The 20,839-nt window shown below is 44.7% G+C and overlaps 1 protein-coding gene across 5 annotated transcripts in view; it reads left to right on the forward strand.

Annotated features, from left to right (window-relative positions):
• Ntrk2 (neurotrophic tyrosine kinase, receptor, type 2) overlaps nucleotides 1–20,839 on the forward strand; it is a 327,499-nt gene that overhangs the window by 182,602 nt on the left and 124,058 nt on the right. For 2 of the 5 annotated variants that reach the window (XM_030247188.1, XM_006517150.4), the window contains exon 14: nucleotides 1,229–6,959. The exons of the other annotated variants lie outside the window; for them this stretch is intronic. In XM_030247188.1, the coding sequence (XP_030103048.1) occupies nucleotides 1,229–1,257 (29 nt within the window). In that variant the 3' untranslated portion in view covers nucleotides 1,258–6,959. Of the gene's footprint in view, nucleotides 1–1,228; nucleotides 6,960–20,839 lie in introns of those variants that run through there. 5 annotated transcript variants of the gene reach the window in all.

Below are 20,839 nucleotides of genomic sequence, written 5' to 3' on the forward strand. Positions count from 1 at the left end.
TGAAAGCTCACTCACAGAGACTGCACATGTAGCACTATATCTCACTTTAGGTCCATGAAGTTCTCAAAGATTAGTTTCAGATAAGTGATTTTTATTGACTATCCTAAATAAACCAACTTCTAATAACCCCTCAAGGAGGATTCCTCCCAAAAGATGTTTTGATGATGACACAAAAAATTATTACAAAGGTTCTGAAGCTAGCTTAGCTTTTCCTCATGCTCTTAAGGCAAATCTCACTAGACTGTGTATCACCACCATTGTCTGAATCCACTACAGGCTTGGACCAAACACTATTATGATGCCTGATCTTTCCTGAAGCTGAATGGTACGGCCAAAGGTTTTGAGTGTAGACTTCACGTTTTATATCTCCAAGAGAGAAATCTGCTTCCTTTCACTCAAGTGTAAGAGTACATTCTAGACAGTGCATTCCAATACGTTAAGTATCCTCTGATAACGTGTAGTACTCCTATGGCGGAGGAACCAGAGGGTTGGTGGAAGTGATGGCTCGCTCCCTGACTGCAGTGACACTAACTAGGAAGGCTGAGTTGGATTGTCACATGATCTAAAGCATTGTGACGAACACTGAGATAGGCGGTGCTTCAGGAAGGTCCAGATTGGATCTAGATATTCGGGAATCTGACGAGTCAATAGGAAGAACGGGGTGTCATGGAAAAATGATATGAATTAATAAAGACCGTACTGGGGCCTGGGTCTGGTGCAACCAAATGCTCCAAATTTCCCTAAGGTGGCTATTTATTTATTTATTTATTTATTTATTTATTTATATTTGAATGGCTCAAGATTTCAAAGGCTAAGCAGGGCAAGTAAGAATGCCTCAGCATGAGTCAGACGTGGCTCATGGACTGCTAGTGCCCCTCCAAGTTGGGCCTTAAGGCCCCTGCTGTAAACACCTCATTTGGTAGACAATGCTTGGAAATGGCTCTGCCAAAGTGATAGAGCTTCAGTCCTCGTGTAGCTTTGCTCTAAACAGTGAACAACAACTAGCGATCATCATGAGATTAGGGTTCTTTAAATCATACATATGATTGCTGCGACGATGAGTGATGAGCAACCATGCCCTATGACACACTTTTGTGCTATCAGGAGCTGTGTGGTAATTTTCATTTACCAAGTCCAGAGATGGTTTGCAAGATTCTTAGAGCAATGTGAACAGAGCTGAATCGCTCCTGAGCACTTTCCAATAGAAAGTCTGTCTACTTTATTGCAGGGCCCAGAGGTTCCCCCAAGACCGCCTGATAATAATTTGGTATTTGGAGGCTCCTGCGTCACTGCAGGAACCAAAGGAGGCTAAATCCAAGGCTGATGGAGGAGAAGAGTTCTATGGTTATCTGCAAATTCTGGCCAGACAGCATCTGGAAGTCACTCCTTAGCTTCCATAACTAGCCAAGCAAGAAGTTGCCTTCCCAGGACAAAACAGAGTGCTCTAATGACTAAGCCCTCAAAGTGCTGTGTCATTTAAACTATAGACCATCTCCTCGATCAATCAGGATGGCAAGATGGAGCTGAGGAGCTCAGTAACATCAAGTCTGGAGTTGGTCTTTATTCAACTAGCCTGTGTAGATGTGTCTGAAAATCACAGTGTCTGACAGCATGGGGTGGTTGACCAGTAGGACTTACAGACTTGGCTCGAGGGTAGCTGTGCTATCTTCTCCTTGCCTTGCCTATTGAGAGGGATTTTGACAGGGTGTGATGGGAGCACACCTTCTGAGCTGAAAAACAGAAACCAAGCCTATTAACCAGCAAAACTCCCAAACTGTGTCTTGAGTTGGTGGGTGGGGTTGTGTTTTATCCGTAGACTTATTGTTGTTCCCAAAATCGTGTTTCCTTCCACAACAGCCTTGTAATTATTCTAGGGTCCTAAATCCTGTGCCTAAATTTAAGTGGGGTTGTCTCTAAGACACACCCTCATATCTTTGTCTTAAAGAGCATGTCCTCTGCACACACCTATGGCTAACTACTCTTAGAGGCAAAATCATAGCAAGAATTTTAAAGTTGTTTTACGTTTACTTTGAAGGTTGACTTTATTTTCAATGAAATGGACATTTATTGCCTCTCTGCAGTATGGGTCCCATGTTTCTTCAGTTATAGCTGTGTGTTTCCCCTACTGGTCATATGCTTATTAAACAATTGCCTAGGTAGGCACAGGCTTGCTGGCCAGCCATGGTGCAGGAAAGCTGATGTTCTGAAGAGAGGGGACATTTGAGCAGTAGTTGAAAACGTCACAGAGTCCATGCATGCCCTATTCTTCTTAACTACAATGTCCACTCTGTCACTCTTCTCCCAACAAAGGCAAGTGAGAGCTTTTGCAAAACGACAGAGGTTTTCAACCCCTTTGAGGAGCTTCTTGGAGTGCACATGAGCAAAGGTTCTGAATTCCATTTAGGACTCTAGAAGCTCAGAACATCAGGGGGCTGCACCAGGCCATGTCAGACTCCAGTGCAGTCACATGACTGAGGTCAGACTCTAGTGCAGTCGCGTGATTGAGGTCCATCTCAGTGGTCAGGGCCAGGGTACAGCAGTAGACACTATTGGTTTAGAGTACTTTTACCTTGATTTGTTCTTTATTTTAACTTTAAAAATTTTTTTTCATTTTTTAAAGCACTTAATTGGCCAGGTAAAAGCTGCTTTAGGTATTGGTTGTGTGCCCTGGAAGGCTGCAGCCTACACTTCACACAGAAGCTAAGTCTATTCTACCTAGCACAAGGCTAGGAGAGAAAGAATAGTTGTTACTTTGGGATGCTTAGAAGTTGCTTTGTTTATTGCACACCGCGTGGACAACTCATCCTGTGGGGGCCACTGCTGCGTTCTGTAGGTCCCAATACAGTTTTCGGTAATGTGGACCCTCATTGCTAAGTACAACAACCCTATATCATAGTCAATCTCAACTCCAGACAAGACAGTAAGAAGCTATGGAATAACGCTTTAAAAAGCAGCTTGCATCCCCTAGTAGAATGGGGAAATGAATACATGCTGCATCATTGCATACAAAGTGTAAGTCATATATCAAACTTCACTTTGTACTTTGAAGCATATTCATAGCTAAGTAAAATCACATTCTTGGCTTTTCACAGGGTGATATTTTTATTTAAAAAAAAAGTGAGAAAGAAAGTAATAGCACCCATCTCAGGATACTTAGTCCTCCTGCAAACACCCCAATGCTGTACCTGAGAGCTGAGAAGCAAAACCGGTCATGATTATGGATGCAGGTTGAGAGGCCTTGCTTCTACTCCAGCATCCTCCACCCACCAAGATAATCACACGGGACCAGAGCACATCAGCAGAGTCAGTCTGAAGCTTCCAAATCGCCAGTGATGACCTGGGGTGTCCCAGTGTATGGAAGGTAGGGATGCGATTGGTTCACTGAGACTAAGCCTGGTTGGAGTAGTTGCATTAGCAACATGAGTTTAGCTGAGCTTCATTTCTCGGATGTGCCAGCAGACCGTGGACCAGAACCATCACAGCAAACACAAATGTAAACCAGCAGCCTGCCTCGTGTGCTAAGAAGCACACGTCACCTAGAATCTCTAGACAGTTGAGTGTTCCTCAAGTAGAAGGTGACAGAGTTGAAGGTTGTAAGGCTCAGTGCTTTAGGAACTGTCCCAAAAGCAGAGGCTTTCTCATTGTGAGAGACAGTTGTCTCTGCATTACTGATTCTTTCAGCTTAGAGGTGGCCCTATGGGTGGGCTGCTTCTAGGATCACTTGTTAGACTGGGACTCCACCCCAATTCCTGGTTGGCGAACTGTCAACCTCCGAGCTGAGTGACGTTGTGGTACTGCTTTTGTTGATTCCTTTGGTTTTGCTTTTGGTCGTCATAACTTCTTTCCTATATAGGTGACTTTGCAGTATCCCGCAGACAGGAAAAGCAAGGGAGGACAGTACTTCTCTGAGTGCTCAGATCACCATGAGTACCTGGGCAGTTTGTCTTTAATTTGGAGAACTTCCGCCTGGAGCTGAGGCAGCAGCCCAGGGCGATACTTAGTAAGATCTGTTCTCTGTGGCTGCATCTATTGCTGGGGAGTGTTCTATGCTTTGTTGGGTGTAAGCTCTTGGCCTCCTGTGTGGAAGGAAGGATTAGAAGATGCTATACATAAGAAAGCAAAGAGGAATCTAAGTATTAGGGTGATGGCCTGTCCTGGCTGGCTCAAGGCTGCTGCAGTTCCTTCAGTGTGACAAAGTTCAATTTTAAATCCGGAGAGTCTCAGGCAAGCCTCAGAGAGCTGGTCACACTAGTTGGTATAAACCTGATGATTTTTTTTTCTAGTTAGGCAGAATTATATCTTAATCACTCCAATTGCCATTAAGTGCTCTAAAATAAGATAATTTGAATTAAAGATAAAAACTATAGCATAAATAATATAGTAGAAAACTTGAAAGACACAAGGATCAAAGGTGACATTTTAGCCACCTCTAATCCTATCAGATATAGCTGCTGACGTGTTCAGGCTTGGGGATGTCTGGTCTTGTGAGCAGCCTTTCTCTATCGAGCTTACTGTGGCCCTGAGCTTAGTGTGCCCCTGCCTTGTATTCAGTGTGGGCATTGTTAACATGTCTATAGAGTGGGTTGACGGCAAGTATAGAGGAAGAATCTATGTGTAATACTTCTAGTCTATTACTTCTAATTTGCTTGCAGTGCAGAGAGGTTGGTGTAGAACTAGGAGCTGGGCATGGCAGACATATTAGGTCCGATGGAGGTGGGTCTTAAGTTCAGGGAAGGCTACTCTTTCACATTCTGAGTATTAAGAAGATATGAGCCCTGTGCTGTGGACTGGGAAATCCCTGTAAACAAGAAGCTCTCTTGTTCTGACAAGGCAGACAAGGAGCCCACGTCCAGGATCAACGCAAGGTGATTTCTGACCCTCCCTCAGTTCTATTTGTCCCTCAGCCGAGGCTCAGGAGCACCATGGTTTCCTGTTCCCCATGTAATGCTCCAGGAACCTAGCCAGCCCCTTCCAGGGTCTACAGATCTTAAATGGCCAGGCTGGTTACATTTGCAGTATCTGGGCATCTATTTTCTTCTCCTCGGGACTCCTGAGTTGAGAAAGGACCTCCGGCAGGCAGGGGTGTCCATTCAGACTTAGCCACATTTAATGGAGCTGGCTGCTCGGATTTCCAGATGTTTTCCGTCACTGAAGCTTCCCTCTCTGATTCTCTGGGAGTCTGCTCTCAAGTTGGGGCTCCCTCAGCAAGACCTGTGTTCAGTACTGAGGTGTACAAAGGTATTTTGCTATTGATACTTCCCTAATGGCATTCAGGTTGTCAGGATCCATCCGTATGTTCAGAATATACTTGTTCTCATGATGTATAAGAGACTGTGTGGTTTTGAAAAAAAAGAGGTAGAGGTGGGTCCTAGGTGAAACCTAATCCCAATGACCTAACCTAGTTCCTGGATGACCGGTTACCACTGTGGGTGGAAGGCAATATGGTTGTTACTCTGTTGCTCTTATGTAACACATTCGCTTGGCCACACCCATGACTTTCCCTATGCCTTGAAACAGAACCCAGGATCGTTATTAGATGATGCTGGCATTTTGACTGAGTACCACATATTCCCAGTGTCCCAAGTCTTCAAATTAGGGAATATTTTCATGAGAGGAGGTTACAAAATGCCACCTAGATAGTTTTCCTACAGAGTAATGGATGTTTAGTCAATTTATACTTCTGAGGTTTTTTTGCTCTCGCTACAATGCTTCACTCTTAGAGTAGATCGGCCTCCAGTCTACTTACAAAGGAAAAAGTGCCCATGGCAGGACTGAAAATCACGCTTTCTGCACAGTACCTAGGTCAGCTGAGCTGCAGGTCTCAGAATTCTTGACCCCAAATTTACTTCCTTGAATACAACCCTGCTTTCCCACCCCCTTCTTTCTGTCCTGGGGTTAATGAAGCTAATGGTTTTATTTCTTCCTGGTTCCTAGTTCCATCAATGCCGTCCTCTTATATTTGTAGAAATAACCATGAATAGCTGTTGCTTAAATGGCTTTTCCTTGTTTCCATGGACAAGTGGAGAGCAAAAGCCCTTCCTTACACGCTTTTCCTTTCGTCACACTCTACACTGACCTTCACAGATAGGTGCTGGCTTGTAAACAGGAAAAGACTGTGTTGTGAAGGTGTTCCAGATGAACAGCTAGCTAAGTCTTAGCATTCTGAACTCTGGGAAGGAAAACAACAGCCAAGTGCAAGCAAAGGGAATAAGATCCCCAACTTGCTGAATTTCCCTTCTCTGGGTTTGTCTATAGTCTGCTATCTATATTCTCCAGTTCGTGTCAGTGGATCTTACCTACACTCGGGTCTAACAGTTGATAAACTGGAATTGTCAGTCATATTAGGATCCTAGCGTGAGCTGCTTTTACCCACTTCGGCAAACTCCACATTGCGGCCTGGAGATCTTTGCATGGTTTTCACCCTACCACGAGGAAGAGCTTCGGGGTCAGTTTCTGGGTTCTGTGAGGCTGTTTCCCATGCCGAATTCACATTTGGAGAGGAAGGACTTAGGGCCATTGAGTATGGGTTGGGTTGGCATTCCTTCATGAAACCCTCATGTCCACAGGACATACTCTGGGTTATCCTGCCTCCTTGCTGTAGGCAAGAAGCCCTGCACTCCCTGAACAACTCCTGCCACTCTGTCAGTTCCCTCCTCTGGGGCTATACAGGTTCTAGTGAGAGGGGATACAGGTGGGGTAAGGCTGGGGCAATGCTACAGAGGAATGTTGCATGACTTCATCCCAGCTCCCATGGCTCAAGCAACAGAGCTCACTCAAAACATGTGTACTGTCTTCCTCGGAGAAACTCCAGTGCTGGTCCACACGGATGTGTGGTTGGCGGGACTTGGAATATTTTCCTGTATTGGAGTGCTTATGCTAATGGGAACTGCTTTACTGGAACCTGTAACATTGATCATTCAGAGCCAAATGCATATTCTAATAAAGACAAGTGTGTCGGATGTCTGGCCTCCAGCTCTGGTTTTGTCACTTTTATTAGGGACTTGAGGGTATAATTTAGTGTTGGGATTCCTGGAAACACCCCATAAAGTCCCCTAAGAGTTGTCTCCAAGGGTGACAGGTGTCCCACATAGCCCCTCTAGATTGCTTGCAGTTTCCCCACCTTTCTTTAGATAGAGCCAGCCCTGGGGGAGAGGGTGTGGGGTGGGAACGTGGAGGGAGGGGGAGGGGGGAACTACCACCTGAAGCATGGAGTTTAGAGGGACGCCAAAAACCTCAGGCACTCAAGAAATAACATTCCCACTCAACATTTAAAAGACAAGCTGTAAAAGAAAAACTCTGAGATGCAAATAGAATATTAACTGAGGGCATCCATGGGGCTGGGGACAGGAGGGAGATGTGTCCCTATGGATCAGGGTCAGACCCGCCTTCCAGGAAAAGTCTGATTGTGTTTGTGCTGGACACTTGCTTTTGATTGTATGTTAATCCTGCACTAAGCAGTCACTCACTTCAACGACTGGAGAAGTTTTGGTGTTCTTGAATTCTGTATGTGAGAATCTCACTTCCTTGTGTGGCCCGGATCTTGTGTAAACCTCTGTCTTCTGGGAAGCTCTGTGTTGTATACAGAAACAGCTCAGCTAATTGTCCGATTGTCCCTCGGTCTTCTCTCCCTTCCTGTGCTCCTGGTTTAACTGTTCCTCCACACTCACCCCATTTCCTTTTCTCAGCCCTCAGAGCAGAGTCCCTAATGTGCCTTTGCTCAGCCAGTGTTAGCATCTGCCACATGACCCATCCTCTGGTGTTTGCTGTGGCAGCTGTGGACGTGCAGGCTTATCTCATTGTATTTTTTTAAAATGTGACCTTCCTCAGTGAGACAGAAGCAGACGCATACACAGGGGCAGGAGAGAGGGGAGATGGAGGGACACAGGGAGGAAGAGAGAGACAGAGACCAGGCACAGAGAGAAGAGAGAGCAGAGAGTGAAAGGAGAGAGAAAGAGAGGCAGAGACAGACACAAAGAGAAGAGAAGAGAAGAGAAGAGAAGAGAAGAGAAGAGAAGAGAAGAGAAGAGAGGAGAGGAGAGGAGAGGAGAGGAGAGGAGAGGAGAGGAGAGGAGAGGAGAGGAGAGGAGAGGAGAGGAGAGGAGAGGAGAGGAGAGGAGGAGGGGAGGAGGAGGAGAGGAGAGGAGAGGAGAGGAGAGAGAGAGAGAGAGAGAGAGAGAGAGAGAGAGAGAGAGAGAGAGAGAGAAAGAGAGAGAGAGAGAAGCTTTTGCAAAGGATTGAAAACTGGGAAGTTAGGTTAGAACTTTCTATTACATTTGGGGATAATTTGTGTAAGGGATCGGGTAAGACAGAAAGTGGGACTTTCTAAGAGCTGCCACACCTTGCTTTGTTGCCTTCTCTCCAGAGACTCACATTCAGCATTACACTTGCCAGGTTAAGGATGCGCTGTTGGTTTTAGGTTATTCTCCACCCACCCTGCTGCCCCTTCAGCCCACAAGCTCTTCCATAATGCCTGTATTTGCTACTTTCAAATCTCCTGTATCTAACCTATACCTGCCTTTCCTCTCCTAGGCTCCGTAGGTCATATTTTCATATTAAAAAGAAAAAATCACTCCATGCCTCTGGGTAGAGCTTTTCATCTGTAAAACAAACGAGAATACCAAAGCTCAGATAGATTAGTGGGTAGAAATGGTCTCAAGTAATATCTCTCATATACAGGAGAGTTTTTGTCCCAGGACTCCAAGAAGTCAGACTCTTTCTGGCTTTGCCTGTCCTGTGGAAAATTAAATCCTAGAAGTTTCTAACTCTGCCAGAGGAAGTGCAGTGTGTGAGCTTATAGAGACATACAGGAAGCCACTCACCTCCAGACAAGAAGGCCTTCAGATGACAATGCATTCTTGGCAGGTAATCAACTTGACACAGGAGGAAAGGGCGTGGTTAGTAGGCCAGCCTGGGGACCTGTTGTGAAATGGTGGACACAGTCTTCCTGCCAGCAGGGATGGTTCTGTCCCCCTAGAGCAGTGGCTTTCAACCCTTCTAATGCTGCAACCCTTTAATACAGCTCCTCATGTTGTGGTGACCCTAACCATAGCGTTACTTTCATTGCTACTTCATAACTATAATTTGACTACTCTTATGAATCCTAGAGTAAATACCTGTGCTTTCTGATGACCTTAGGTGTCCCCTGTGAAAGAAGAACCCTTACCAACACACAGGTTGAGAAGCACTGCACGAGGGTCTTTACCAGAAGTCATGAAGTATCACAAATACTGAGTCCTTAGTCTTGCTTTTTGCTAATTAAAATCATGTAATTTTCCTCTTCGGTTTTTACTTTTGAGTGAAACCCAATCTGAAATTTTTGCCATGTTTTTTCTTCCTTAAAAAAGAGAAGAGCCGGGCCGTGGTGGGGCACGCCTTTAATCCCAGAACTTGGGAGGCAGAGGCAGGCGGATTTCTGAGTTCGAGGTCAGCCTGGTCTACAAAGTGAGTTACAGGACAGCCAGGGCTACACAGAGAAACCCTGTCTCGAAAAACAAACAAACTAATTAATTAATTAATTAAAATTAAAAAGAAAAATAAAGGAAAGAAGAGAAAAGAAAAGGAAGGGAAAGGAAAGGAAAGGAAAGGAAAGGAAAGGAAAGGAAAGGAAAGGAAAGGAAAGGAAAGGAAAGGAAAGGAAAGGAAAGCAAAGCAAAGCAAAGCAAAGCAAAGCAAAGCAAAGCAAAGCAAAGCAAAGCAAAGCAAAGCAAAGCATAGAAAAGTATTTCCCAAGTGACTTTGCAGCTACCGCGCAACCCTTCCTAGCTCAGCTTGAGAGCAAGCTTTCCAGAATCCTGTGCTTGCAGGACATGGCGAGCTGTTCTGGGGGAGTTTTCGCAGGTGACGCTAGGATGGCCGAACACCCTCAGTACCTGTTCACACCAGGCTTTTCCAGGAGCCCAAGGAGAGGGAGGAGCGAGGCATTATCTTTTCATCCGTGCTCTGTGGACAGAAGCACTTCCAAGTGTCTTGGGTGGGCAGACCCTCAATCTTCTCCCATCCCCACTGAAAGGCACTCACTGTTTCCTAAGTCGTTAGGGAGTCTCTTTGAGAGCATGAGTTGGCATTGATAAATGCCATTATTTCCTGAGTGTAATTAGGGACTCCATAAAACCAGGGGACATCAAGGGGTTAATAGTCTGAGCACCTCTACCATGACATATTCAGGAGTGGGACTTCTACTTTCATTTGTCTTTGGACAGTTAGAGCAACGTGTTTTCTCCAAAACAGTCATCCAACCGTGGTTTCTGGGCTGGGAAGTAACAGACGAGTCATGGTGCTGAGGTTAGCCAAAATGAACGATTATTTTCTGACCCAGAACATACTCTCTTATTTCTATTGATCGCTTAGAAATGCCAGAGTTGGCGATCTGAGTTGCTCAATTCCAGCTCAAAGCTCAGCAGGACAAGTACAAGCACAATAGAAATAGTGTTTACTGGGGACTCCCAGACCCTTGGACCTCTGCTCATGGATAGCTCAAGGCTGCAGTGTTAGCACTGCCCCTGGGTTGGTGGAGGTGCAGCCTGGAGAGCAAAGCAGCTGGCAGAGACCAATTAAAATGAGGCTTCAGAGGGAAGGTGCTGAAAGATTCCGAGAGACTCTAATGAGTTCTTCCCCTACCCAGGCTGGGGGCTGGGCGCTGGGGGCTGCGTGTGTTTGCATGCATCTAGATACTTTTTTTCTGGTGCAATGTTACAAAACACACCACTGACTAATAAGACTCTGTGGGACCTTTCACAAGGAAACAGCAGGATGGCGAGGGGCGGAAGGCACTGAGGACGGAAGTTCCACTCATGTTCACTGTGTGCAGTCACACATCTGCTGGATGATGACTGTGTAGTCAGGAAGCTGTATCTTACCAGGAACTTGGTGGTTCACTGGGCGATACTGAAAACGTAGATTGGAATAAACACTTATTGACAGTTTTGTAAGTCGAGTTTAAAGCTATTTTTCCCTATTTATTTATTTTTCTTTTCTATTACACCTCAGAAGCCAATGGCATTCTGGCAGTTCTTCTGTTTAGTGCTGTGAACTGGGCTTCAAGAATGTTTTGTATAAGAGGGAACAATTTCCCAGAGGCTCCATGCTCAAGTTCCAAGTGTGACTTTCTTTCATCTGGAGAATACCTGAGTGTGGAGGGAGGGACATACATACAAGATTCTCAAAGGAAAGCCAAGTAAATGAAGATGTGAAGAATAACTATAGAATAATCTGAGCAAAGTTTAGAGGTGGGGTGGACAAGCTCAGCAATCTCGAAGCAACGGTCACTGAGAGGACTTGATGTCAGAGCACAGGAGAGGACATCGTGACAGGGGGTGGGGGCCTGCTACCAGGCAGAAGCTCAGAAGTTTCCAAGTAACAGTCAAAACCCCCAGTGCTTGTCAGGTGGTTCCTTTCTAGGAGCTGGTAAAAATTTGAACGACTCGGGGTCTATACCTTCAAGATTTGTGCCATTATAGCATTACAAGTCTTAAATGTCAGCAGATACTTAATTTTATCAGCTAGACAATAACTAATACTTATTATTATAGTTTAAACACCCCAGCATCAGGGAGGCAAGGAAGTAGTCAGTAAAATGCTTGCCACTGGACCGTGAGAACCTGAGTTTGGTTCCCCAGCACCTACAGAAATGGCCACTTACCGCTGCAGTATGCGTGTGGACCCCAGCACTGGGGAGGTAGAGACAGGAGGGTCTCTAGGTTTGCTGGCCTGTCAGACCAGACAAACTGGTGAGCTATTATTGGTTCAGTGAGAGATCTTGTCTCCAAGAAAGGCGGAGAGAGGTTGAGGGAGATACGTAGTGTTGACTTCTGTCCTCCACACGAACATGTGCACATGTATGTACCACACGCATGTCAATGTATACCAAAAATACAAACATGTACACATATACAAAACATACCAGCATCTCCACAGTGTACTTCATATGGTTTTTTTCTCTCATTTGATTTATACTTAATGGTTATTGTTTTAGCTACAGAAAAGAAAGTCACAGAGAATTTAAACAAGCTGCTCAGAGGTGTGTGGCTAATAGGGTGAAGGTTCATGATTTGAACCTTGTCATTGTGACTATAGAATCTTCCTGATGCAGTTCTAGACCAGGACAGCTACCACCACAACACCTGTCAAACAGGCTTCATTCGTGATTTATCATGACACAAATCATGGATCTGAGGCAGTGTGCATTAAAAAAAAAAACTTGATTAAAAAAAAAAAACCTTGTAGGATAACTGAAAACTGGTCTTGCATACAGTTTAAGTCACCAGTGTTTCTCCCTACCATAAAAGGTCATTGCATTCTAAGCAGAGTTGACTCTAGGATATTCTAGTGGGAAGTGACCAAATGACCAGAGTCTTGGGATATCACTTTGATGGAGAGAGGCATGATAGCGACTATAGGACATGAAGTGACAGCAAAGCAACATTGTGCTTTGTGATTGACGTTTCACCCAGCATGTTTCTTTAAAAATAAAAAACAAGACAAAACACAATACATGTATGCAATTGAGTCCATGACGTTGGGTGGGCTGACTGGGATGAGCTCACTCTTCTGTTAACAGATATGTTTTAACTGGGCTGACTTCTCCTTGGCTGATATTTTACTGTCCTCTTTGGTCTGCATTCTTCTTCGGGTCTCCTAGTATGAAAACGTTTTACTGGTGATGGTTAGCACATAGGAAATATGATCAGGAGGCTATGATACTTAGGAGTAAGATGTGGGAGATGGCTGTTCACTCACAACGCCGGCATTCCCATGATGAGATAGATGACTCTCACTTCTAAACAATCAGCTTGAAAGAGGACTCTGGTTACTCAATCCATTGATGAGTTCAGGGCCCTCTGTGCACTAACAATACAATCGACTTGAGAAAAGGATCCAAAACCAACCGCTGAGACAAAGACCCATGTTTATTTTTTCCCATGTGACACTTTCTAAAGTTACTGAAGTGTAGTAATTTCTAAAACCAATCTTGAAGGGAAGAAGGATCTACAGATGGCCAGGAAGACCCTGTGATGCCCCCACCCTGGTAAAAAGGCAGAGATGGTCAGGCAAGTTCCCTGTGTCAACTGCTTCTAAATCAAGATGATTAAAATTTGCAGCCACATTTTTAAAAAAGAAGAAGAAAGAAGAAAAGTCAAGTTCACTGGCATGGCTGGTTTTCCACGGGGGAAGCAAGCTAGTTGGTGACAGCAGACGGTCAGAATGGCCGTTGTTGTGTAGTTCCATCACAGGGTAAAAAGTTACCAACACTATCGTTCCTCCCTCTCAACAAATTCTTCACTTTCTTTGGAAATTTCCTCCACTGGGGTTTGATCAGTGAGGAAGTGCTGTAAGAGGAGGTAATAGGGCTCATGGACAGAAGTGATTGAATCACTGTGTGCCAATAAAAAGTGTTCAAATTGCATTTCACTACATAATGAATTCTGGTTCAACTTGCTTTGACATAAATAAGATTGGGTAAGGGAAACCAGAAGTAAATCAAATAAATTAATAAAAGCATCAGAGTCCTTTCAATGTTGTCCCCAGACAGTGTCTGCTTATTTGTATAATAAGACCTGCTCTTATCAATTACGCGCCTGGCATGTGCCTCTGTAGAAAGAAGAACTTCAGGGTAGAGTTTGGATATACTCACTCTTCACTACCGAAATGCCAACACTCCTTTTGAATATTGAAGAGGTGAGATTTCAAAACCAGGGCCATGGGCCCCAACTTTCAACTAAAGATAAAAACAATGACAGCAACAATAACAACAACAGCAATGAGATTTTAGATGCAGATGTGCGTGTAAGGCTAACGATTAGCTGTTCTTCTTATTTCCCTAATTATACATGTTTACCGAACATGGGATTTTTGCATTTTGTCTAGACGAAGGGTCTGTCTCCACTAGCATAATACATAGCTGTGTTTGTGAGTTTTGTGAAGTATTGAATTTGCATCTCCACAGCCACTTGTTAGAGTTCATTGTCTTATTCTGCAGCCAGGGGGAAATCTGCAGCGATTTGTTAGGCACAGTTTGTCATAGACCCCAGCACTGAGCACACTGCACACAGGGCCAGGAAGACGGATTTTAGATGCACCCTTTATTTAATATTTATTGTGGTGGTTGAGCTATTTTGCAACTGCTCTATTGTTTATTTGTGTTTCTTGGAATCTGTGCTTGTTTTCTGAATGTGATCATAAAGCCACCAAGCTAAATATAGAACATGTTAAGTTATAAGCCGGCCATATCCGAGAACAAAGGGCTGGATGGAAAAGTCTATCTCTTTAGTCTCGAATTAGCCTAGGGCTATAGGAAGAAACCATGGGCAGCTTGACCTGGAGTAGTTCTGCTAGGAAACAAGTATTTTATGACTCTCTGGGGCAGAGATGGTCACTGTTCAGGCGATTTCACCCTGCAGAGGTTTGTCGTATTTAGTTACTTGCTATTTCGCAATTCCAAAGAGCAGAAATTACTTTTTTTTTCCTTTTCTGATAATCCCTTAAAAATTGAGTTCGAATGACTCCCCTTGGAAAGACCTGGGAAAATCCGCATGTTTCTAGATCTGGAGACATGGCCTCTAGCTGTTAGAACATAGTTTGGCAGGATCACTGTGATTTCAGAAGCCCTGAATCTTTGCGTGAAAGATGATTTATCTGTGAACTACATCTGGTGTTCTTCATCTCGAAGTAAATAGAGAATGTGTGAAATGAACTTGAAGCAGGATAGAAGAGATCCCCCCCCCCTTTTTTTAACATCACGTGAGGCATGCAAGAAAGCGCCAAAGTGAAACTGTAAGCAGATTGGCCCAGGAAACATTGGCAAAGGGGCCATCAGGAGGAAAGCTTTCCTGTGAGATTTATTGACATCACTATTCAAGCTAATTTCGCAACCTTGGTCTTAAATAACCTTGTCCCTCCCTGTCAACTTCCTCTGGTGCACCAAAGAGCAGAAAGAACTTGGAAGAACTCAACCCGTGCCTTAAATGTAAGAGTTCTTTAGGTGGGCTGCCTGTTCCCATAGATACAGGTGACCATGGCAAGGAATTTCCTGTGAACTTAGGGAAACCACTGATCCCGCACCAAGGAACTGCCTCAGAGAGAAGCAATGGCTGCAGCCGTTCTAGTCAGGAGCCGCATTCCTCTGCTTTCCTTTGAGAGCAAAGTTAAGTTTTCAGCAGAGTTAGACCCTGAACTCAGGCGAATTTGCTTTCATATCCCAGGAAACGAGTGACCCTCCCTCTTAGTGCCCAAGGTTTGGTGTTTTAGAGAATGCAATTGTTACCCAGCCACGGCTTGGCCTGAGCCTTAAATCCACTCATTAACCATCATAATCTGAAAGCCTGTGCCAGGCTTAATGCTACCATTCTGACCTGGTGCCTCACACTCCTTTGGGCAGCCTCTACCCCGACAGGGAGTTCACTTTCTCTTCTTCTGTTTCTTTATTTTTGCTCTGCCAATGCCAATGGCACACAAGGGCTGTCTTTAGGGCATGAATGCCAAATGCTTTCTCTAGATATCTTGAATGATAAGATCTTTTTCCATCCGTTCACCCCCACCATCTCATGATACCTGGCTCTAAATGCTTTTCTCCTTGGCCCAACCCCTTCTCGCTAGCTTAACAGAGCTCTTCTTTCCAGATTTTGCTGAGTTTGTGCTTCCTGGGCCACTGGGTACTTTTCACTGACTAAGATAAAAAGGAGCCAGAAGGAGCCAGGAAGCAGATGTATCTGGGGTAGCGTGTGTCTTCAAGAGATGGAATTCTCATCTCCTCATGAAAGGAGCGGTGAATGGGTATAATTAGGCTGATGAATCAGTGGAACCTGGTTACAGAATTTTTTTTCCCCCTGACTGGCTTTAATGAGAAGCAATAGCTATCGGTTTCCACCGAAACACACAGAAGGTAAAACAAGAGTGGGGTTGGAACAAAAGGTAAGATTCAGCGTGGGCTCGAACTCTGTCTCCAAGAATAAGCTTTGCTTGGGTGGAAGGTATGCGGCTCGGAACCAAAGCAAAACAAAGAAACAGCACAAAGGCATAACAGAGCTTTGCGGCTCTCTCTGTATTTCATTTCAGAGGCTGTCATTCAGGGAGCGCAAGGGGCTTTGCAAAGAAACGCCTATGCTGGCATTTCATAACCAATGGGAGAATGTTGCTCCTCTGCCCCCTCGTCCCCTCAAGCGAGGCACTTAGCATAGGTCAGCTCACAGGGTCAAGGAATTTTTAGGGGTTGTCTTAAGGTTATCTCTCATCAGCCAGCACCCTCCCTTGGCAATGTGAGTCGGGTCCAAGGCATTGAGACTTTACTCACCTTCAAGAAAACAGGAAGAACATAAGCAGCCCCCAGAGGGAGGCTCTTCCTGCATAATGCAAGGAATTGAAAACACCAATATTCTAGACCGCATCTATGACAGCTAGTTAATACCTAAGGTCAAGAGGTTATGTCCTCCAAGAAGAGGGTTTCACATCCAAACACATGGCCCTCGGCTCTTGCTGAAACTTAAGTGGAAGCTGTGCTGACTCCACATCTTGCAGATCCAGAGAGTGGCCAGGACACCTTTGGCTCCCTCTACCATCAGCACAAGACTCTGCCTCCAGGGGCTTCTGACTTGGCTATTCTGCTCTCTGCAGCTTTCTGCTAGGAGGGCAAAATACCCGAGATAACCAACTTCAAAGGAGGAATGGCTCCTTTTCCTACAGGTTTCAACCTGTGGTCACGCTGTTAAACGTAGGTCTGTGGAGAGGCAAAGGGCCTTGGCTGGAAGTGCAGAATAGAGCCAAACTGCTCATCTCGTGGAAGACAGGAAGGGAAGAGAGAAAGAGGAGGGTCATGGGCCCAATCCGTCATTCATACTTCTGCTTACCCAATTCCCGCTCATTAGGGCCTATCTGTTAAAGACTATACCTCAGCAATGCAGCTCACGACCACGCCTTCAGCACAGCAGCTTTTGGAAGCACCTATGACCCAAACCACAGAGCCATTCTCACCAGCTCACCAGCTCTTCTCTGTTTGGCTGCTAATGTGCCTGCTTGCTCCCTCAGACCTTAGTGATGATGCGTTCTTAAAACTTGGAACTGTACATGGAAGAGCTAGGTTTGCATTTTTTTTCCACTTAAGAGAAAGCTTACTTGTTAGCATCAGTGAGGTTTCAAATTATTTTTTCAGTGTTAGAGGGTCAAGGGGGTCTTATTTGATTAAAATCTAAGTAAATGCTGGAAGGGATGACAAAAGATTTACACACACACACACATACACACACACACACACACACAGCCTCATGACAGGCACAGGAGTGTCAGGAAGCACCCGCCTCATGACTTTTCGAGTCATTAGTAACACAAACAGGTTCCAGGATGCGGAAGAGAATGTTGATCTTGAGTTTGGGTGTTAAGGACATGGTTACCAGACTCTAACTGTTCTAGAGAAAGACGGAGAAAGGCTCCTACTTCTAACGCGCCCCTTCATCTACCTTCAGATTTAAATGTACTGTTCCCAAACACACTCTCTAGCCAAACTGTACCTTCCAGTAACTTCTTATGAATCTATGCCACAAGCAAAGTTCATGGGGCAGACCCACACACAAGTAGAAAATGACAAAGGCAAGACTTGGACCCAAGTTCTCCAGCTTCAAACCCGAGGACCTCACAGATTATACGACCGTCTTTGTGTGACTTCCTTTGGCTGCCACTTCACTGATGAACTGTCCTCATTCACCACTCTGCTCAGCATCCTTGAAACTTCATTGTTGATGGTTTTGGTTGCTTTTTTTTTTTTTTCTTTCTTGAGACAGGGTTTCTCTGTGTAGCTCTGGCTGTCCTGGAACTCACTTTGTAGACCAGGCTGGCCTTGAACTCAGAAATCTGCCTGCCTCTGCCTCCCAAGTGTTGGGATTAAAGGCATGGGCCACCACAGCCCTGCTGGTTGGTGTTTGTTTGTTTGTTTGTTGTTTGTAGTATGAGATGACAGTTTCTGGAACATTATACCGGACAAGCAAGTACTCTGCCACTGAGCTATAAACCTAGTCCAGGCTTTAGCAATAACCTTTCTGCCTATTTTATAACCATCACAAAAATCTGTCAGGGGGCTGGAGAGGTGGCTCAGTAGTTAATAGTACTTGCTGTTCCTGCAGAGGATACAGTTTCAGCCCCCAGCACCCACATACCTGTTCACAACCATCTGTGACTCCAGTCCCAGAGGATCTGATGCCCGCTTTGGGCCTCTATGGGGACTGCATGCTCATGGGCCATTCAATGCATGAAGGCAAAACATCTATTCAAAACAGAACAAGCAAGCCCTCTTTCAGGCTATAGCAGATACCCTGCTGAATGGTGGCACACTTTGCCCAGAATGTCTAAGGCTCTGGGTTTCTCCACATCACCATTAGAAAATGAACAAGCAAACAAAATCTGCTGCCTTCTATAATTATAAAATTATAGAAAAGCTTTTCTGTTGTAAATCTGGACAGAGCTTTCATATGCTATTGGTGATCTATACAATGGTACAGGTTCCTTAGTCATCATTAGAATATTAGTCAATTTAAAGGTATTTTCTATTACTATTTTGATTGTGTTTCTGTATGTACATATGAGTGTGGATGCCCACAGAGACCAGAGACACTGAACCTTTTTAGGGTGTAGTAACAGGTGGTTGTGAGCACCTGGCTGGAGGGCTGGGATCTATCTGACTTCAGGACTTCCGCAAGAGTCTTAAACTATCTTTCACTTGCTCTTAAATACTGAGCTCTATCTCCAGCCCATAATAAACATTTTTTAAAAAGACAGAGTCTCAGTATATAGTCTCAGCTGACCTGAAACTCACTGTGTAGATCAAGATGGCCTCTAGCTCACAGAGACTCTCCTGCTCCCTGCCTCTCAAGTGCTAGGATTAAATGTGAATCCTGCCAGATCTGGTCCTTCGTCCATTTTCAAATTGCTCATAACATAATACCAGAGACTTGGGGAGTGGTAGAGAAAGCTTTATTAGTGAATGGTTCTGCCAATTCAGGCCCCCTCCTCTAGAGCTGTGGACTCCTTGCTCTCTCAAGCCTAAGGTGATGCCAGGATCAACAGTAAGAGCTCCTGGCAGCCCACGTGCATGCTGGCGGGTCTCATTGCTTCTCAACATACTACCGGGATTCTGATATTCGGTGTCAAACGGCTACCTTATCCTGATTAGCTTCCAAGGTCCCCACCTCTAAACATGATCAGATCAAGTTCCATCCACACAACGGGGACTAAACTTCAGTACAAAGTGGAAGTGAACATATTGGAGTGATAGCAAGCAGAATTCAGCCACAAGGGAAAAGTGTACATCCAACTGTGTCACCGTGATCAAACTTGTTCCATAAAGCAACTTCAGGGAGCATTTCTTCTGGCTCACAGTTTTAGGGGTTACAGTCTATCATGGTGGGGCAGGCGTGGTAGAGACTCAAGACTTGGTTGGTGGTACTGTGAGTATGCCTGCTCTCAATGAACTTGGTGTGCTGGACTCATTGTATATACTTCTTTTCCTTTCTATCCAATCTGTTCCTCAGCCTATGGTGCCAGCCACATTCAAAGTGGGTCTTGCCTCCTCTGCTAATCCTTTCAAAAAAAGATACTCACAAACGTTCTCAGAGATGTAGCACCTGTGAGTGTCCAGTCAAGTTGGCAATGGAGAGCAACCATCAGAGAGCCCATCTTCTGTTTTGCAGTGAAATGAGGTAGATATAAATGTCAGATTTATATGAAAGTCTAGCTTCCATAATGTCTTCATACGGTCCCTTGTTCCTTCATAGCAATCCCTTGTTACTGACAGACATGAGTAAAAGATGCTTAGAGCTGACGCAACATCATCATATAACTACCCAGAAATACATTCACGGAGATGGTTCTTTTGAGTTAGGCTCCCAGGCATCTTAGTCATCGGTGAAATATTCAAAATAAGACAGAGGTCAGAGGACAGCTCCAAGATGATGTCTTCGCCAGTAAATGCTCCTAAACTCCTAGAATCTATTAACACATGCTATGGACACCCAACTCTGCATAACAAACTACACCAAAGGACGACTTATTATTCCTCATAGTGCTGTGGATTGTCCTGAAAACTTTACACATACCCTACCCATCTGAGCACCAGGAAAGCCTACAATATCCTCCTGCTTCTCAGGAGCTGACACGAAATTTCTGGCTCAGAATTCAGCTGTGAGAGCAGAGGCCCTTCCTTAGTCTCCTCCATGGGAACTTGTCTACATGAACATCGTGGAAGACTCAAGGTGGATTTCAAGTGAGGAGACACACAAGGGTGTGGAAGCAGAGATGTCACCCAAGTGATTTGGCAGTTATTGCAGGGAGGCTCTGTGTATTAACCAAGAGTACATCTGTTTTCATTTAGCATAAAACTGTATGCACGCCTTACAACAGTAAAATAAAATGAGCCCTGCCATGAGTGTCACTTGGGAAGTAAGTTCCAGGATTTTCCGATCTCCGCTGTCAGATTGTATCTTGGGACTCCAGGGCTGAACAAGGAGGGGAGTTACACGAAACTTTGAGGGTTAGCCAGCCTATGCATTTATCTCACTCAGTGGATACCAGTGACCGAATCCCAAAGCTATTTTTATTGATGTCCGTGGATGTGTTTCCATCCATTAGACTACAGAATTGAATGTTATAAATTAGCAGAAACACAAAACGACACTATTTTCTTAAGATGTCCCGCGCTGTAACTTAATTTGTTTGGCCCAGACAATATGTCATATTCAAAAATAAAAAATAAATCTTTACTCCCGTGTGCCACATTAAAACTATTTTTAAGGAGGCACCCTTCGGCCATCGTGATGGGAGATGGATATCAGCTGGGAGCAGCAGAGACGGTTTGTAACCCAGT

Source organism: Mus musculus, chromosome 13 (genome assembly GCF_000001635.26).
Source record: "Mus musculus strain C57BL/6J chromosome 13, GRCm38.p6 C57BL/6J".
NCBI classification, from domain to species: Eukaryota; Metazoa; Chordata; class Mammalia; order Rodentia; family Muridae; genus Mus; species Mus musculus.